This window comes from Amblyomma maculatum, chromosome 10 (genome assembly GCF_055883805.1).
Source record: "Amblyomma maculatum isolate TAMU_Amacu chromosome 10, ASM5588380v1, whole genome shotgun sequence".
NCBI classification, from domain to species: Eukaryota; Metazoa; Arthropoda; class Arachnida; order Ixodida; family Ixodidae; genus Amblyomma; species Amblyomma maculatum.
This window is the reverse complement of record NC_139353.1, coordinates 17,404,827-17,423,101: the sequence shown is the minus strand read 5'-3', so window position 1 is coordinate 17,423,101 and position 18,275 is coordinate 17,404,827. Positions and strand designations below refer to the sequence as shown.

At 42.6% G+C, this 18,275-nt stretch overlaps 1 protein-coding gene across 1 annotated transcript; it reads left to right on the top strand.

Annotated features, from left to right (window-relative positions):
• Window positions 1–1,562: 1,562 nt before the first annotated feature.
• LOC146175692 (sulfotransferase 1C2-like) lies at window positions 1,563–16,663 on the top strand. Its single transcript, XM_084581184.1, has 4 exons — window positions 1,563–1,596; window positions 7,035–7,398; window positions 10,994–11,312; window positions 16,340–16,663. Exons 1-4 carry the CDS (start codon window positions 1,563–1,565, stop codon window positions 16,661–16,663), a joined length of 1,041 nt encoding a protein of 346 aa, XP_084437310.1.
• The last annotated feature ends 1,612 nt before the right edge of the window (window positions 16,664–18,275 follow it).

The following is an 18,275-nucleotide window of genomic DNA, read 5'->3' as shown; positions in this document are numbered from 1 at the left end:
TTTATAGCCAATAATTGGAATGGGGGTTTTTGTAGGTGCTCTCCAACTTTGCAAATCACATATTTGCAAGTCAATGTTTAGTAAATTAGAAAAAATAACTAATCGGTTATTTGTGAAACAAAAAAAATGCCTGCGGTGCGCAAGACGGCTAGCAGTTCTATGCAAGTGATTCCCCTGGCCTACCTCAAATTTTTTATTTTTTTTTTGCAATTGGCTAAATTTAGCTTGACCACCCTGTACATATACACACAAGGTGTCCCAGCTAAATGTAGCCAAGGTTTTGAAAAATACGGTGAGCAATAGCGAAGTAAAATAATTTAAGAGCTGTTCAAAGTCGCCTATGCTAATCTACAGCATTTTTCGTTCTCTAAAGATAATTAATTAATAATGAAACTTAGATATTTTTTTAATTACTGCCCTGGGAGAGAAAGTGCCAATGCACGCAGAAGTTGTCAATCTCGAAAAATGGTTTTCTTCTCACTTACGACCTTTGTTTTTTCTTGTTTTTTATTTCCTGAATTCTTTTTATTTTTAATTGGTTTTCTATGTTTTTATATACGTATAATTGCATGTATTTTTATATTTGCTCTATTTTCACTTCGTATAAGTTTATATCTCTTGATTTTTGGCTTTTAGCTCTCACTACACTTGCTTTCTTCATATGGTTTATTGTCCATTTTGTCATCATGTGCTTTTCACCACGTTTCTCTTAGCATGGAGCCTTATACACTCCTGTTTTATTTTATTATTTCTCTTCCCTTTTTCTTCTTTTGATCGGTATAGTTTACATCTTATGATTGTCTTAGCGTAAGATCATTCCGCACTCCTTTAATCTTCCTCCTTATCATTTCATCCTAATTCTTTTTGTTTGCATCTTTTCACCGCTGTTAAATTGTTGGAATTTGTTAATTTATGGACAACCTTTATTGTTAAGAGATTTTAACAGTGATACGTTTAACAAGGCTTTTCTGCTTTTTGTTTGTGACCCCGCCGGCACAGTGCATTTATTTTCTTTTTTCTTTTTCCATCCAGTGTTATGACTGGGCTCTTCTGTGCGCACGCTCACCGACTGATAGTGACAAATTGGCACCTATATATTCGACGGGATGTTTTTTCCAAAATAAAGTTGCATGGCTTGTCCCGTCTACACCTGTGTAGTTCCTGTATGCATTTGCGCTATGTTTTCAAGAAATTACTACCAGCTAGCCCAAACCAAACATCTGTTGAATCACTAAAACGAGATAAATTATTACCTGTTACCGAGACAAACGGGACATCTTTGCAGGAGAAACTGTAATAAAACTTGGCGCACATATGCTTGCTCCTCAGCAAGGCCGTAGAGAAACGGAGAGGAAGTAACAATGTGGCTTGCAAGCGCCACAGCCACAGGAAACGCATCTGCTTTCCTGATCATTGTTTTTTTTTTTAAATGCGGGTAGCAAGTGGGACGCAGCGCCGCATGAAATGCTGGCAGCAGCCCATATCACAGCGCAGCTTCACAGCTTTCAGAAGCCATATAGGAGGACAGTTGGAAGCAATTATCGCCGACGGATTCTACGCTCATGGCTGAAGTCGAGGCGCAGTCCACTCCGCAAGGTACAGTGCAAACTCTTGGACAAGCCATCCTCCTTGCAGGCATTGAAGACAATCAGAACTGTACATTTACTGAGCACCACGTCAGTGCTCCGCGATTACCTTTCCTACCTAATCATGTAAAATTATGGGAGACACTTCCGCCTGTAAGGGTATGACGAGGTAGCGGTAGTCTGCGCCTATACTTGCGATTTCTATAGTTCGCGTACATGTAATCTCTACTCACTTAATTACCAATAAGTATCTCACAGTTTAACGCGGCAGTGTTAAGACCCCCTTTACCTGAAAATCTGACGGCGTTGTGAGCGAAAAATGACGAGCATAGCGCTGGCAGGTAGCTGCATGGAAGATGACATGGCTGCCCATTAACTGGAGGTAGGGCGTATTGGCATTGCTTTTGTAGGAACTGCTAGCTCGGGGACTGCTACCGTGGTGAGTCTGGCGTGCTCACCACGGTAATGTTTCGCTCATGGCGTGTGTGGAATATGATCTCGTCCTGACTTGTGTAGGCAAGCTTCGACGCCGTTGCCATGGCCCGTGTGACAGATCGGCGCCCAATGAGCAGAAATTGAAGCCATTGTGAGGTCCTATGAAGACTTTGCAATCATCGATCGAGAGGGTCGGGAGGTTTGGCTTGCCTGAGGGGCGCGTTTTGGTTCGACTCAGAGTCGGCTGGCAGGCAACATGGAAGTGCACTCAGTGGCCTTCGGGTGATGCGATGTATGAGGCCATATGACAGGGCTGTATCGGAAGGCGCTGCCAACTCGGACATCGCCTCTGAGATTCCAGAGACTGGAGTCCTGACTTCCAGGACCCTTCGATCCTAATTTAGACATGGTTCTTTTGACCGTGAAGACAGGTTCGTACAGCTTAGTCATGGCGACGATCTGTATCTACGTCGGGTGGTCTACCGTAAAGTATGGTATTTTACGACTGGGTGCTCTTGAGTATATGTGGGTAATAGAGGCGCAAATTAAACGATTACTGAATAGGTGGCTAGCCAAGTTCATGTACGCAAATAAAAATCCACAAGGGGAGCCGGCAGGCAGGAGCCATTAACGTTGTTTCCTCATGCCTTTAAAGGCTGAGCTTAAGTATTTCTCCCCCTCCTGCTCAATCTTTTCACTAAACTATTAATTTGCGTTTGTGTTATCTCACACTTTCGTATTACGATAGCGTGCCTTGCAGCATAGGATGGTTATGCACAAATAAGGTACAGACAAGAGTCCTTAAGAAAATCTAGTAAGGGCTGCTGATGAGCACCTATATATTCAGGCGTCCACATCCGTCGGTAGATTTTGGGGAGGTCAGCATCAAGCCACACGGCATGTAGAGATGAGCACGTCCCCAGAGGGTGGCAGGCGGCTCCAGTCGTAAGGTACATACAACATTACGCGAATGACCACTCGGCATAGATGCAAAGCCTCACTAAACCAAGCTCGCACGAATGTGCCTGCGTGGCCTATGGTATTGTACAACATGTCTGGCTCGGAATGCAATACTCCTGGAGACATATTAAGGGATTAGTAATTACGCAAATAACAAAGATCGCGTACGCGAAGATCTACAAGGACCGTAGATGTAAAAGCGCGTTCACACTAACGGGATGTGAACGTTGCGAATAAGTTTTCATCAATGTGCTACGCTTGCAGTATACCTCGAGCAAGTTGCTATTCATCGTAACGAATCGGCCAACATTTATTGCATTATATCGGTAGCTCGCTGCTGCGGGAAGAAATAAGGTAAAGTCTAATGTACAGGAAATGATGCAGGAGTGGCCTTATTTTCACATTGCACGCTTTATATTTCCTTGTAAAAAATTAGTTGTGCTTTAGCCCTAGTTAACCGTAGTTTAATTGAGAAAGCAACGACGGAAGCTTCTTTTGCCTCCTACATTATTCCCCTATCACGCCGTATCCGTGTAAGGTACTACATTATTGGGGACACTTAAGCTCATTCTTTAGGGTTATGACGCGGGAGCGCAAGCTACTAGCCCACATATCAATTCACGCTTCAATCAAGCCGTATGGACGTGCCTGCTTGTCGTAGGGGTAACGAGAATGCAAACGGTTCTAGCAGGCTGATTCTGATATCACCCACCCAAATGAAAGGAGCGGCCCGAGTTGGCAGTTCCTGCCCGTAGCGTAGGGCCTACGTGAAATCAAATGTCATGGCGAGGCCTCACTTTGGGTGTCATAGTATTCCTTTTGCAATAAAAACAAAACAAAATGATAATTGCTCCTCCTTCAGAAGAAATCTTTCAACCTTCATATCTGCATGGAGTCTAAAAGCAGTTGGCAAGAATAAGTTATATTAAGAGTTAATAATTACCTTGGCCCTGGAAGGTTGATGCGCTGTACACAATTCCAGAAAGAAATGGCAGATATGACTCCAAGGATGCCTTTAGGCCCGTGGCGTCGACCGATCCTCGTGATGCCGCGGGTAACTCGACTCACGGGTAATGAACCTTCTTTCATTGTCCCGATAGCACGTTCAAGAGAATCCCGTTCGAATCACGAAAATCGGCTGACCCCTTTGGCTCTAAACGGTCCAATGAAGGGAAAGATCACATTTGTTCTTGAGTTGTATACGACTGTAGAGAGGCTCAAGGCTTGTACGTCGGTTGTATGAGCCGTTTGTAATACTGGCAGTAGCGGGTTCATAAGCGCTATCGATAAAAACTCGCAGGAAATAACCCCTTTGTCCCAACATTTAATGTTTCGTCGGGCTATTTTGAGACACCAAGCGATCCTCGCGAGCAACTTTCTGCATTAGAACCAAAAAAGTCTAGGAATACATTAGCCAGAGCGGATTCCTTAATTGTATTAAATGTCGTGCGAGATATTAAAAAAGAGGCTATTGAAGTAAAACAGTAGTCTTTTCTCGCTGCAATTGACCTTCGCAAGGCCATATTTTTGTTCATGTGCAGAAACTTATATACCATGTGCTAGATTTCGCTCAGCAACGGAAGTATAGTTTTTGTGTTGTGTCGAAGCTTGTTCAGACCATATGCGTGTGGCCGACGAGCACTCGCGGTGAAGGCAACTGGCGCAGCTGCTGCAGCGCAGCGGTGAAGGTCGACACTGAAAAACAGACTGCGCTCCGAGGAAAGTAGTTCGGGTGACCATGCATTTGCCCAAAACCATGTTCACGCTTTTGTCCCAGTGTTTCATTGACTCTAAAACAACATAATTACGACCAATACCAAAAGGACAAGTGTTATAAACAACACTGTAATTTCCTGTGATAGCGGATAGTAATTATCACGATGAAACCTGCATGACCAGACTCCTCACTCCAGTTTGAAGGTGAGGTGATCTAAAACTTTTTGAAGGAAAAAGGGGATGGGAAATAGGGAAGTGACAAGCAGGGCTGCCTTAGACCATGGCTGCGCTGGCTTTTCTTGTGGACGATTAGCTAGACGTCCAAGCACCAGTGGACAGCGCCGCCTCCCACTGTTCGTATGTGTGTTCTGTGTGATGCAAGTTCTGTGGTTTTGCTATGCACCCCCAGTATAAATAGAATAGGTCACAAGCGCCTGCGTGACCAGGAGTTCGAGTGTCCGTCTGTATCAGTATTAAATTAAAGGGTAAATCTGCTGAGGCAGGACGACCGTAGCCAATTAATTATGGTCAATATTTATTAGCTCTTCAGTGGCCCCGAAGTGGTAACAGAAACAATCTCAGTGCATATGATTGAAGAAAGTAGTGCTGTAAAGAAAATGACTGTTAAGAAATGATTTGATAAGTTGGGATGTTGGTAGTTTGATAAAAAATTATGGCAAGAAGAAATCTGTAGATAAAAGACATTTGCGGGTCGCCTACATTTCCGCTTGTTTCCTGTACACTTGATCCCCAGCTGGCGGAAATGAACCAAACGGCGAGAGTGATAGGACAAAATACAAGAGGAGAGATAGCGATGAAAATATAGCGGGGAGAATTACTATTTCAGGCGTCAAAACAAATGTAACCAGTGTTTTAAAAGTTAGCATGGCGTAGCCTACTGTAGCATCGAATTTGATGATTGGTGGCTCGATTTAGCAGGAAAGTCAAACGTAAAGGGACCAATGGTCAAAAGCCAAGGTCAAGGGTCATGTACATGACGGTGGACATCAGTCACTACTGTAAGCTATGTATATGAAAATATATTGTACTGTAACTTAGAGCCACTTCAGCTATGCTGTACTTCTCAAGGCTAAAGGAAGGTCGGATCTTGACACGGATTTGTGCTTGACTTCTTTGATGAGTAGAGTTACTGTTCTATAAAAACGGAGTGTCCCAGTCCAGAGAAACCAGATCGACGGCTGTTGAAAGTCGAGTATCCTAATCTGGAGTATTTTAGCTCCCAACCTACCCTGCGCGTCAGCTCCGCCTTTGATTGAATTTCAGAATCCCTTGTCCATCTATGCCAACTTCATACCTGCATTGAACCTCTTAAACGCGGTCGGAACTCTCCTTTCGAACATAAAACATTATACTCCATAATGTGACATGCAAAACATTCTGAACGATGGGTGTTGCGAAGATAGAATACGACAATTCTGCTGAATCCCATATCCCTAGCGAAAAAAAAAAATGTATGAGTCGCAATAACCTCATATAGATTTCTCATACTAAACTCATACAAATCTCATACAATCTCATATAGTTCTCCTACGTTGTATGATATCTGTATGAGATTATATGAGGCTTATACGAGTTGAGTATGAGTTTAGTATGAGAAATCTATACGAGATTATTGTGACTCATAGGGTTTTTTCGCTAGGGATATTGAAGAAATATATAAAAAAAGGGACCCTGCTGTCATCGTTTAGTTCCGGTTACGAACTGCCCATAACACATCTTGTGCGCCTTCTTGTTTACAGTGCCTATTGTTTAGCGATATTGGTACAACTTGAATAAAACATCGTCGCACTCGTCTTAAGCGGCATTGCACTCAGTGCACGAAACTAATACCTTCCACGAAAAGAAGCATAGAAGTCAGCTTGGCGGCGAAAATTCCTACGCGAAGAGGGGAAAAATTATGAAGACAAGTTACAATTGAGCGGACATTAAATTATGTTTGAATGAAATTGTATTAAACATTTAAACAGCTCCGTCCTTTTAAACATATTGCATGTATTCTGTGTGTAAGACTCACATCTGTATGGCAATAACGACCATAACGTTACCGATTAGAATCCGCGCTCATAAAATATCATTATTGTCACAAAACTACTGCCTGCAGTTAGTATGAAGTGCAATGGTGGCTATCAATGAAGCGTTACCGCAATCTCTGTAACAGGTAGGAGAATTGAGGACAGTGTATGGAAAAGCGTCAGTATTGACTCTACGGATTTCAATTTCTTTACTACCGTGTTTTGTTTGGCTGTGTGTTGTATGAAGCCGAACAGCTTATTTAAGTGTTTATTTTTTGTGACTGAATATACGTCCGTGCTGCAGGAGCCGGACACGTGGCAAACAATGGCGAGAAGAACGCGGAGGCCTCCAGCGAAGAGCGGTCGGACCTCCGCATCGTCGAGGGCGTTCCTATCTGCCGGTCCTACGACGAGTCCTTGTTTCGAGGAGCGATGCGTTACCAGCCGAAAGCCGACGAGGTGTTCGTCGTGGCGTACCCCAAGTGCGGAACCACGTGGACTCAGTTCGTGGCCCGACGGGTTTTACACCACCGGCACGAGAGTCCGATGGAGAGCGCCGTTCAGTGCATGCTCGCCAGCTTTATCGGCTACAGAGGCTCGGACACCCCAGGTGCGGTTATCAAGACGCACATGCCTTTCAACAAGGCACCCTTCTCAGAGGAAGCGAGGTATGTTCGTTTAAATGCAGATTTGTGAAATTACCTTGGAGGCAATAGTCCAGAAAACGATAGACGACATACTAGCACCATTCCCATTTAAAGCTACTGACCAGTTCGGCCTCTTGCTACCATCTACCGCTCGTCCCGGTTGGATGGTGCTGGTTCCAGGTTTCGTCCCTAGACTTGGGCGGTCTTTGACTGAAATAATAGGGAAAAGCTGTACTACCTTTAGTGGCTATGTAGCGCTACAGTTGTTTGTATGGTGATGAGCAATTATTCTCCTATTTCAAGTGTTACTCAGCCTTGAAGTATTCCCCTGTACGCTTTTTGGATCCAACAATACCTTCAGAATAATAAAGCCATACTAGGAGAAGACGCAAAAAATCATACATGAATATTTTAAGAGCTCTTCAACATAAAAACAGTAATCAGTGTCACAGGAAAAAGAAACAAACAAACAAAACAAGAGAGCAAAAACTTTGTTAGGCGCTGCTTTCTTATTGAAGCACTTTTCCGTCACGACAGGTCATGACGTCACCAGGCGATTCATGCATATACGAAGCTGACTCTGCCGGATGTCTGATCCAGGCGTCTGTGCAGCTCTTTTCATTTGCCGCTTCCTCGAATGCCGCGCCATACAGCAAACAGAAGCAGACCCAGATGTCTAGGAGGCGTTAGTACAGCAGGCATCAGCGGCGTTTGAAATTGATTTACAAGATAGAAAAGGCGCAGTATTTGTCACAATTCTCCGCGGACACATGTACCACGCCGTAAAGGAAGGGAGGAAGGTGGGAGTGAAAGAAGAGAGGGAGATAGACGCGCCGTAGTGGAGGGCTACGATAAACCGCCCTATAATGGCTTTCGCCTCATCGCACTTTAGTGGTCTAAAGTGCCCTCTAGAATTTTTTTTCGTGTGAGCGGCTGTCGGTTGGAATTATTGCAGTTAATTGACTGCATTCCAAAGTACGTGTAGTAAATGCGGCTTTTCTGAAATAATAATCGCAATCAGGACTTGCATATATAGCGAAAAAACCACGTTCATCCCATTTGATTTCCAGAAACATTCGTAATGCTAACTGTTAGCAAAATATGTTAGTAAATTTTGAAATTTTGTTTTTATAGAAGAGTCCTTGGGTATGTTCATGTACTGGAATGCTTTCAATGAATCGAATTGGTTTCTTCGGCATGATATGAAGCCGCTACACGCTACCCTTTGAAGTTGTGCCCCATACCGATATGCAACAATGTACTCTACAGTAAATTATTGCATGGTACAACTGTCGCTTGAACCATGCGGGCAATATGTATTTGAATTTGTTTAGAGAGCAAGAGGTTTTGATATGTTGTTGCAAATGCTGTCAACATATGATGTACAACTAAGATTTTCATGAAAGAGTACTCCTAAGAATTTTTGTTTGAGCACTTGAGTTATTGTTTTTCCATAAAGATTAGATCTGCTATCTTATTTATCGCTCTGAAAATCGCATAGCATGTTTTGTCTATGTTCAGGTCTAACTGGTTATGAGATAGCTTAGTTAGATAGTTGTCTGATCCATGTGTTAGCATCGACTAATATGCTTGTTAGCTTTTTAACGCCGAGTAACGAAGGTGGCGTCATCGGCATATAATATTACATCAGGTGTATCAGGAGTCGATACAATGTCATTAATTTACAAAATTATGCCAAACCATACAATGCAAATCAATACCATACCATACCATACCATACCATACCATACCATACCATACCATACCATACCATACCATACCATACCATACCATACCATACCATACCATACCATACCATACCATACCAAACCAAACCATACCATGACGTGCTATATATGTAGAAGAACGGCACATTGAGCTAGTTGGTGGCTGTACATAACGAGAAGTAATCCAAACAGCTCAGAGGACAGGACGAGGAGCAGAAGCGACACATGCGTTTGTCTCCTTTTTCTATCCTCTGCGATGTTTGGTTTGCTTCCCGTGATATAGCGTATCATGCATAACGTCACGCGATCGTTCAAAGGTTCGTGGTAATCTAGCGTACATAATACATTGTACCATATCTAACGAAACTGTGTCCTACTATATACTGCCTAGTGGAAAAAAATATTCGCCAAAATAAAGGAAAAAAAAGGCATGCTATGCTATGGTACGGTTTTATACAGTGCCATACAATAGCATAGAGTAATATTGATACTCTAACATACCATACAATAGCATACCGTAGCATGGCATACAATATTTTACCATATATGTGACAGAACAGTATTCATATTCTAAATCCAATATTATACCATGCTATGCTATCGCATGGTATGGCAGAATATAGAATTTAAAATATAGAATTTAACATAGCATACCATGCCTTACAATATAATCTATGCCTGCTGCTGTCCTGAAATCCACCTTTTCGAAAGCGATCACTGCAACATAAAATTCTAGGGACAATTACGATACTCCCTAATGCGAAGTTTTAGCGAAGGTATTTAAGCGGTTTTGCGATATATATTTAGGTAAAGAGTTTGAGAGATGCTTGTTTGTGTGTATGTGCAGTTACAAAGTGTATGTGCAGTTACAAAGGACTTTATTTTTCTCACAAGTCAAATAGAATTTCCCAGAAGAAGAGAAAAAAGAGCCAAGAGAGAGCGGCGCAGGGATCGTGGCTCTTCTTTCTCTTCTGAAAAATTTCTTTAATTGGTTCAGAAATATTTCGCTCGATTACACCGGCAGCGACACCAACAGCGATGCGCCTCAGCCGCCGAACGGGGGCATGAGAGCTGCGCTCTGAAAGCATGATAGGGATGGCATGGCCTCAGGAGCTTTTAAGGCGAAAGCCTTTAATGGCTCATGCTGTCATGGACAAAATGTGTCCCTCTTTTGCGGCGGCTCTGATTGGCCAAGGTGGGAGGACGTCATAGAGGTCTCGACCAATAACAGAGCACCACCACAGTATGCGCGATGCGTGCCTTATATGGCCACATTATTCAATTACTAATTAAGAACTAATTAAGAAAGTATGTACTAATTGATGACTATATAAACAATTTGCAATTACATATTAATTATTAATTAAGTAAGTAATCAATTACCTGCTTAATACCTAATTGATTAATTAAGTAATAACTAATTCAGAGATTATTTACTAATTAGTACCGTAGTAACTGAAGGGTAAAATTCTAAAGTTAAAGCTCAGCTACTTTGGTCATCTGATGAGAAGAGAGGAGTCGCTGGAGAAAGATTTGATGTTGGGAAAGGTTGAGGGTCGCCGGAGAAGGGGTAGGCAGCGAACGCGATGGTTAGATGGCATTCTCGAGGCATTGCAGATGAAGCTATGTGATGTTAAGAAGATAGTGAGAGACCGGAAAGCGTGGCGTGACATGGTCCATAGGGTCACGAAGAGTCGGACACGACTGAACGCCTGAACTGAGGCGTTCCGATATCACTGAAAGTACCGCCTGCTTAGCATAATGCGACACTCAGGCTTTCGCCTTTCACTACTCTAGCCGCTAAAGTTCCTCGTAATTTTTTAAAATTCTCACAGCACGTGAAGAGTTGAATAGAACAGATAATGCACACTCGCCCATTCTGTGTCCAGGTACATCTACGTGCTGCGCAACCCTTACGATTGCTGCGTGTCGTACTACAACCAGCGACTCGGGCAGCCCAACTCCAGCTTCATCAGCTTCGACGACTTTTTCGAGGACTTTATCCAAGGTCAAGTTCCCCTTGGCGACTACTTCGACTTTCTGGCCACCTGGTTTCCACAGACTAAGCGGCCGAACGTGCTCTTAATTTCGTACGAGCAGCTGAAGGAAGACGTCCGCTTGGGCATCCTGAGAATAGCCGACTTCCTAGGGGAAGAGTGCGGGAAGAGTCTGCACGATGAACCTAAAGCCTTGGAAACGATCATAAAGGTAAAGTCAGGAATTATCCAACTGCGACAAACATTTATTTAACACTGGGATAAGTGCAAAGGATGGCAGGGATAAAGAAAAACGCAGACATTGTTAAGAGTTGCCGTTGTATATTTTTGTCCGGAAGTGAGTAAAACTCTAATTCTTCAACGTGCTGTTAAAAAGAAGCTATATTTACTAACCACTCCTTAACACATACCCGTCAATTGAAATGACCATTAAAGACCGTTGAAAGTTTTCTCACTGCTCGAAATATTAATCCTTTACATCTAATCATTCAAGGTCAGAACGTAGCACACAAATATAATTTATAACTTAGTTTTCTTCTGTTATGAGGGAATAGTTTGGTTACATGGCGGCTAATTGACTGGAAATGACCTCTATATACACAGTAAACCTATACTGATTCGTCATACATGTGACAGTCTGTAAAAATCCGGCTCGCAATCTGAATTTTTTCTCCGCCGCACAGAATAAGTAGATAAAATAATTTCCTGAGCGCAATCGAGAGTAGCAAGCACTTCTATGAAATTAAAATCTTCAATAAAAAAAACAACCAGAACACCACCACCACCCATGAACAAATGCATTCATTAATTAATTTGTAGAAAAAATACAACGCGTGGGTCTTTCTGGCTATACTGATTCGTGTCCCACAGCAAAAATACATCTGTTGCCATGAAAATGGGGTTAAAAGTTTTACCCCGCCACTTGACAGCAATTATTGACGTTAGAACTTGAAGTGACTCCGTGATCACAGCACGGGAGTGAATAACAGCGTAGCGTACACTGCAAACCAAATCGCACCCTTAAAGGTGCATTTCTGCGTCTATAACTCACACTCTATAGAAGGGGTGCATTGAGTACTGATGCACCCTTTTAATGGGTGCGGTGCTGGTTTCTGCACCGAAATAAAAGGAGAATTAGTACTTCAGTGCACCTCTTCCGGAGGGTGTGAGTTATAGACACAAAGTGCACCTTTAAGGGTGTGATTTGGTTTCTAGTGATATAGCCTTACCTCAAAGATTTGCGACAAAACCCCGTCTTATTTACCGCAGTTTTCTTCCTTAAACTGCCGGTGGTAGCGACACACGTACTTCATTTTCACTTCTTCAAGCTTGCAATACGTTCGCTTTTAGTAGACGGTTACTCTCTGCGTCATTAAAATGCGGTAACCTATTTGGGCGTGCTTGCTTGAATTATCGTATGAATTTCTTTAAGCAGTGTCATGCTCAGACGCTACGTGCCATGATCCGGACTCTTGCCGGATATTTTATTTACAGTGCAGCTATCAAGCGTTCATTTCCCTGCTTTCGCTGCATATTGGTGTTACCTGCAGGAGGATGAAAGCACCAAGGCGTGGAGAGAGTGAAAGTGATCTGAAGAAAAAGTTGAAGAGCTCAGAACTGTCAAAGAGATTCTGGTAGGCTGTAACGGGCTCAATTTACTTGCAGGGCGCTGAGGAGGGAAAGTTGATGTAGGAGGAGTTAGGCGAGTGAAAGCATTTAGAAGGGGAAGGGAGCAGTAAGGCAGAGCAAGGCTTGAAGGAAAGGTCCAACGGGGAATATGTGGAGAGTGAAGTAGCTCCGAAGTACCAGAAGAATGAAGCAGTGAAGGTGAGGGCAGTATAAGAGGGGTTATTGGGAGCGTCTGAGCTCGATAGGTGGTTGTAGACTACGTGATCACTATAGAAGCATTTTATTGAATCAACCACGTCTGACATTGTTGGCCGCGTCGATTGAAATAAGAAGTTAGAAAAATTGAAAATCAGTTAATAGTGAGCAATGCAAGCCAGACGTTATGCTGGTGAAATGCAATAATAAGAAAACAAACACAGAAAAACTTTTCTTACATACGCCACATACGACATGTTCACGTATGTTACAAAGCTACGCGTGGAACCTTCTGTATACACTGCAGTGCCAAGTGCATTGTATAGGGAAACGCACTCAAATGTCCAATAGTAATTTCCAGTGGATGGGTTCATCGATCATGTCTAGCATTTTCGGAGATCACTTTTGAATGTGAGAGAACTGTAGAATATTCCAAGGTACACTCTTCCGGCGCATGGATAAAGGTTGCTTTTAAAGTTATCCTGAGCTGGCACCAATAAGTTGACTATAAAAAACTATGGGGCGCGGTTATGACAATAAATGGACAAATGTCTTGAGGACGTACACGCAGATGTATTGATTGTCTCTCTGCAATCTTGTAATGCGCGGAAAATTGCGAGCATACTTCGGTTGGGGAATGCTGTTGTCCACAATTTCTGGCTGCGGATCACCTCATGTTGAAGTTGAAAATGCTCGTGGTATGCTACAGGGAATCGGACTGGTTGGCCTGAAAAACTGCGACGAAGCAGAGAAGCTTCAGCAGGAGAGGGAGAGATAGCGTAAGGATAGTGAAAGTAAATTTGAAGGAGTGTTTTGTTCAAGTACGAGGGATCTGACAGAAGGCATGGTAGCTGCAAGTCGAGTTGGCCTGCAGGTCAACTCCCAACATCCCCCTCTTCCTCACCGAAGCTTCTTGCTAGGAGCGAAAACTTTCTTACAACCGTGGTCAGTGATGAGTGCCTTGCTCGGGCGAAGACAATTGTGCTTGTATAGAAACGTTGGCTACTGGTTTCAGGTATAAGGAGAGACTAGAGTAAATTGAGCAGCCAAAGCGAGAGAACGGTTATTTGGCGAAATAAAAAATAAGAAATAAAAGTTCGAGGCACTACAAAAACTTCATTGGGAGAAAGCGAAAGCATTAGTGTTGTCGCAACATTGTGTAGCTTTTACATTTTAATTTGTAATGTGTTTATATTTATTTTATATTAATTAACATTTTAAGTGTTATTATTTTTATTGTTGTTATTTTATTTATTTTTACTTGTTCTTGTTTTAAGAAATACCTATTTGTGATATCAAAATATATTCTGATCCAACAATGCCCCTTTTTTAGCCAGCAGTTGTTGGAGCCGTAACTATGCGAATTTTGTATTTATTTTCCTCCTTCCATAGTTTCTTACTGCTGTGTTCATTTTCCACCAGTTATAAATTATTATTAACGTTTTGTCATTTCCAAGCGGCATGTTCCGCGCTTAGTTGTATTAGTGCACATTTTAGTTACCAGTATGCGAAATGCAATGAACAAGTATAACATCACCAAAACTTTTCAAACGGCAGAAATATTTATTGTCAAAGCACTAGGATGAAACACGAGGTTTCGGTGAATTTCATTTCAAAGTCGGGCAGTAGGAGACTTCGCGAGTATTATGGGGACATAGCAATCTAGAAACATAATTATTGCAAATGGCACTGTTCGCACGAGCTGCAAATGTCGACTTTCTGGTAGAGGCATTTCTGAAGTTTTTGCCCAGGTTTAATGCTCTACATCGGCTCCATGGACTGTGAAACCTTGTGGGTCATGTGCTCAGCTGAACGAGAGGAGCCGAATTGAAAACTCGTACATCTCTTAAAAATAACTGGATATCTAGGATGATATATCCAGATGAGCACTTGGTGGGAAAAGGTGACCAAGGGAATAGAGTAATTTAGTTAGACGAACAAGGTTGAATATACACACTGCCCCTAACGCAGCTTATCTGACCTCGTTATCAACTTACAACGTTAAAACATAAAGACAAGTACATAACTGCTTGGGGCTAATTCACAGTCAGTGGAGTAGCCCTCCCTAATAGCATTCGAAATGTCATAAGCAAATATCGTTATATCGTTATCAGTGAACTGTTAGAGTGTTTCCACAAGCATTCCAGAGTTTGTGTTTCAACAGAACGATGGCACAAAGCACTATTCTGCTCTTGTAAGATATTTGTGGTACAGAAGGGGTGACATAATGCAGTGACCAAGTCAGTCTAAAGAAAATGTTTTAGTTGAAATTTTTTTGATAGGCGTCCGAGGGACATAAAAGGTAGCAGTGCTGTGGATAAATTTGTCTTTTCTGTGGTTAGAGTGGGGACACATAGACTAGACGTTTGCTGACAGCTTCTTGTGCTGCATACGCGTAAGCGGCGGCAAGTAGCACTAGACGGAGATGCCTTCCGTGCAAAATACGGATGAGAATACTCTATCGCGAAAACCCTTCCTTTATTTTGTGCTTCAGTTAGTGACAAAACGCTTAATATTGCCGATGCCCCCTTGGAGTGCCCGAACAAATTCTTAAAAAAATTGCTGTGGAAACGAATGGTGGGCTAAACTGTCCGAAATATTAGTATCTATTGCTTAATAACCGACATTGTCTTCTCATGGCGTTTACGCTTACTTTCAACACGGTGAAAAGTATTTACGGAAAATTAAAGTACTGTACCTTTTGCTCATTACTTTTGCTCTTTTAGCCTTGAAATGGTGCGGAAACAAAAAAAAAAAACATTACCGATTTATTTCATATGTACAATGACAACCCAGCTTCAATGTCATTAATTTTGTAATTCGCTAAACATAGGCTCAGTAAGGTCGCAGATGCTTCTGTTATTCCAGTCGGTACATTAATCATTTACGCGCCCGAACACAATAGTACACCGTCCTGTTCTTGTCTATTAAAACAGTCGGCACACAAAAGTGCACGCTAATCAATCTCTGCGCAGTATACTACTACCAGCATACCAACGATTAGGAGGCTTGTACACTATTACGAAAGCTTTGCTGTCAGATTTCACCCGTTGCGAGTTTTTCATAATTGGGATGAAATGAGGGCGCGAAGTTAGTGGTCATACTGAATCATGCGGAACATGAATTGCCGCCTTCGCTATAATTGGGTAGTGATCGAGACTGTTATGGCAAGGTGCAAATGGCAAAGGTATTAACTTGGTTGTGTGCAAATAGGTATGATATGGTGGATATAATAAAAAAATATCCCCGCGCTTACAGAACTGTGGTTGCTTTGCCGGAACCGTGATACCACAGGAGTGATAAGAGAGATACGAGGGATTGACCCAGTCATGAGTATAATACGGAGCTGTTATATGTCTTGGCCTTGACGCAGAGACGCACCAAGACACGACTGTATACTTTTATATTTCGCAGGAAGTATCCCCAGACGACATGAGAAAAACGCACACGGAAGCCAGGCAGGCAGTGCTTTCCAACACGAGCGACAAGAAAGTAATGGATCTAGCCGAGGCACTCAGGAAAAGGGGCTGCGGAAAACCATCGCCGCAATGGGCCTCCCAAGGCAATAACGCACTCTTCAAGCTCATCCGGAAGGCAACCGTCGGCGACTGGAGGACCCAGTTTTCCTCGTCCCAAGAGGAGCGCTTGCGTTCTCACATGATGGCCAAGATAGCAGCAAAAATTCCGGAACATCGGGAAGCTCTGCTTTCTTTGTGGAAGGACGTTTGTCCGCTGTAATTGGCCTCTGTGGCTACAGAAATTTTTGAGAGATACACGTTCATGGCGTGTCAAGTGGAGTGTAGGTCTGGATAGGCACAAGAACGAAATGCACGGTGATTGGTTTATTGCACAGTAACCGAAATTGTTTACTTCAAGTGCGTGCACATCTTCTGAGGACGAGGCAGTAGCGTGGAAAATTGACGTCAGTATATGCTTTTCTGAGATACGAGACGAACTCCTAGCCGCTCCAATTTGGAGCTTGTTAAATGGCTCTAAAGCACAGCTGATGAGGTCAGGTTAACGTTTTTTCCAGTTTTCGCAATTCTTGGGCTTTCGTCGGAGCTCGGGAAAAAGACACGTGACGCTTTTTTTATCGCAAATAAATGGAATGGGGGTTCTGAAGGCGCTCTCCAACTTTGCAAATCACATATTGTCTAAATAAATATTAAGCAAATTAGAAAAATAACCAAATTAAATAATTAATTACTTCTGAAACCAAGAAATTGTGTGTGATCCACAAGACGGCTGGCAGCTGTATGCAACTGATTTCCCTAGCTTATCAAATATTTATTTTATACTCTTAGCCCAAGTTAGCTGGGACATCCGTTTTACATTACTATACTGTACGCTGTTATTTTGTATGATGATTTCATAGCTTCGATTGACTGTATTTCGTACTTTTAAGGCAGAAGCTCACCTACCCTACCTCATTGGATTTCTGCGGCGTGGCTGTGAGCATTCTTCGATCAACCTATTAAAAAAATACGGATAGAGGTAAGCTTAGCAGCTTAGAAAAGCAGCGTGAACTGATTAGCGCTTGCCGCAAAACTCTGTGGAGTTCTAGGCTTTGGATCCAGGCCGGGAGAGCAGAGGGCAGGATTTTCTCTCTATCGCTGCTCTTACATCACTAAAACGAAGAAAAACATTACGAAAACGTCGGTAGCGGCTGTGGGTGCCACGTCTATCAAGATGATGCAATTACATGCGGAAATTTTGGCCTGCACGTGCATGTGGCAGCGTGTGCTTGCTTTGGGACTGACGTGCGAAATTTTATAGGGGAAGGTGCCTATACGCCTCTAGTCACGAGGTGGGACGGGGGGGGGGGGGGGGGGGAAGGGGAGGGGAGGGGGGAAGGGGTAATTTGTGGAGGTTGCACTACATGAGATATCTCTTAGCGGAAGCATTGCTTAATAGTAGGTTTGATTACATAGCCCGTATTTTATCGTGCGTTAATGAGGGACTGACTGCTTGAAGAGGGTAAGTGATCTGTTGAAGCAGAGAAAACGGATTTTGATATTAACGGCAATTAGAACTCAATTAATCAGTTATTAAAATAGTGAAACGTGTAATAATTGCGAACATAGTGAAATACACTGAATTCGGCGACGGCAGTAGACACGAGACGGTAAAAGATTTCTAACCCCGCGTAAGGGAGATTTACGTTGGGCTTGAAAGCAATATGGACATCGTTTCACTAACCTGGGTGTGAGCACTGAATAACGTTAAAGTTTAGTTAAATTTTCGTAACGAAAACAACTCAAATATCCAGCTATGTCTATCATGATATTGATTTCACTAAGAGAGACATTTAGATACATTTAGGATATTTTGCTTTTAGCTCAATGAAGGG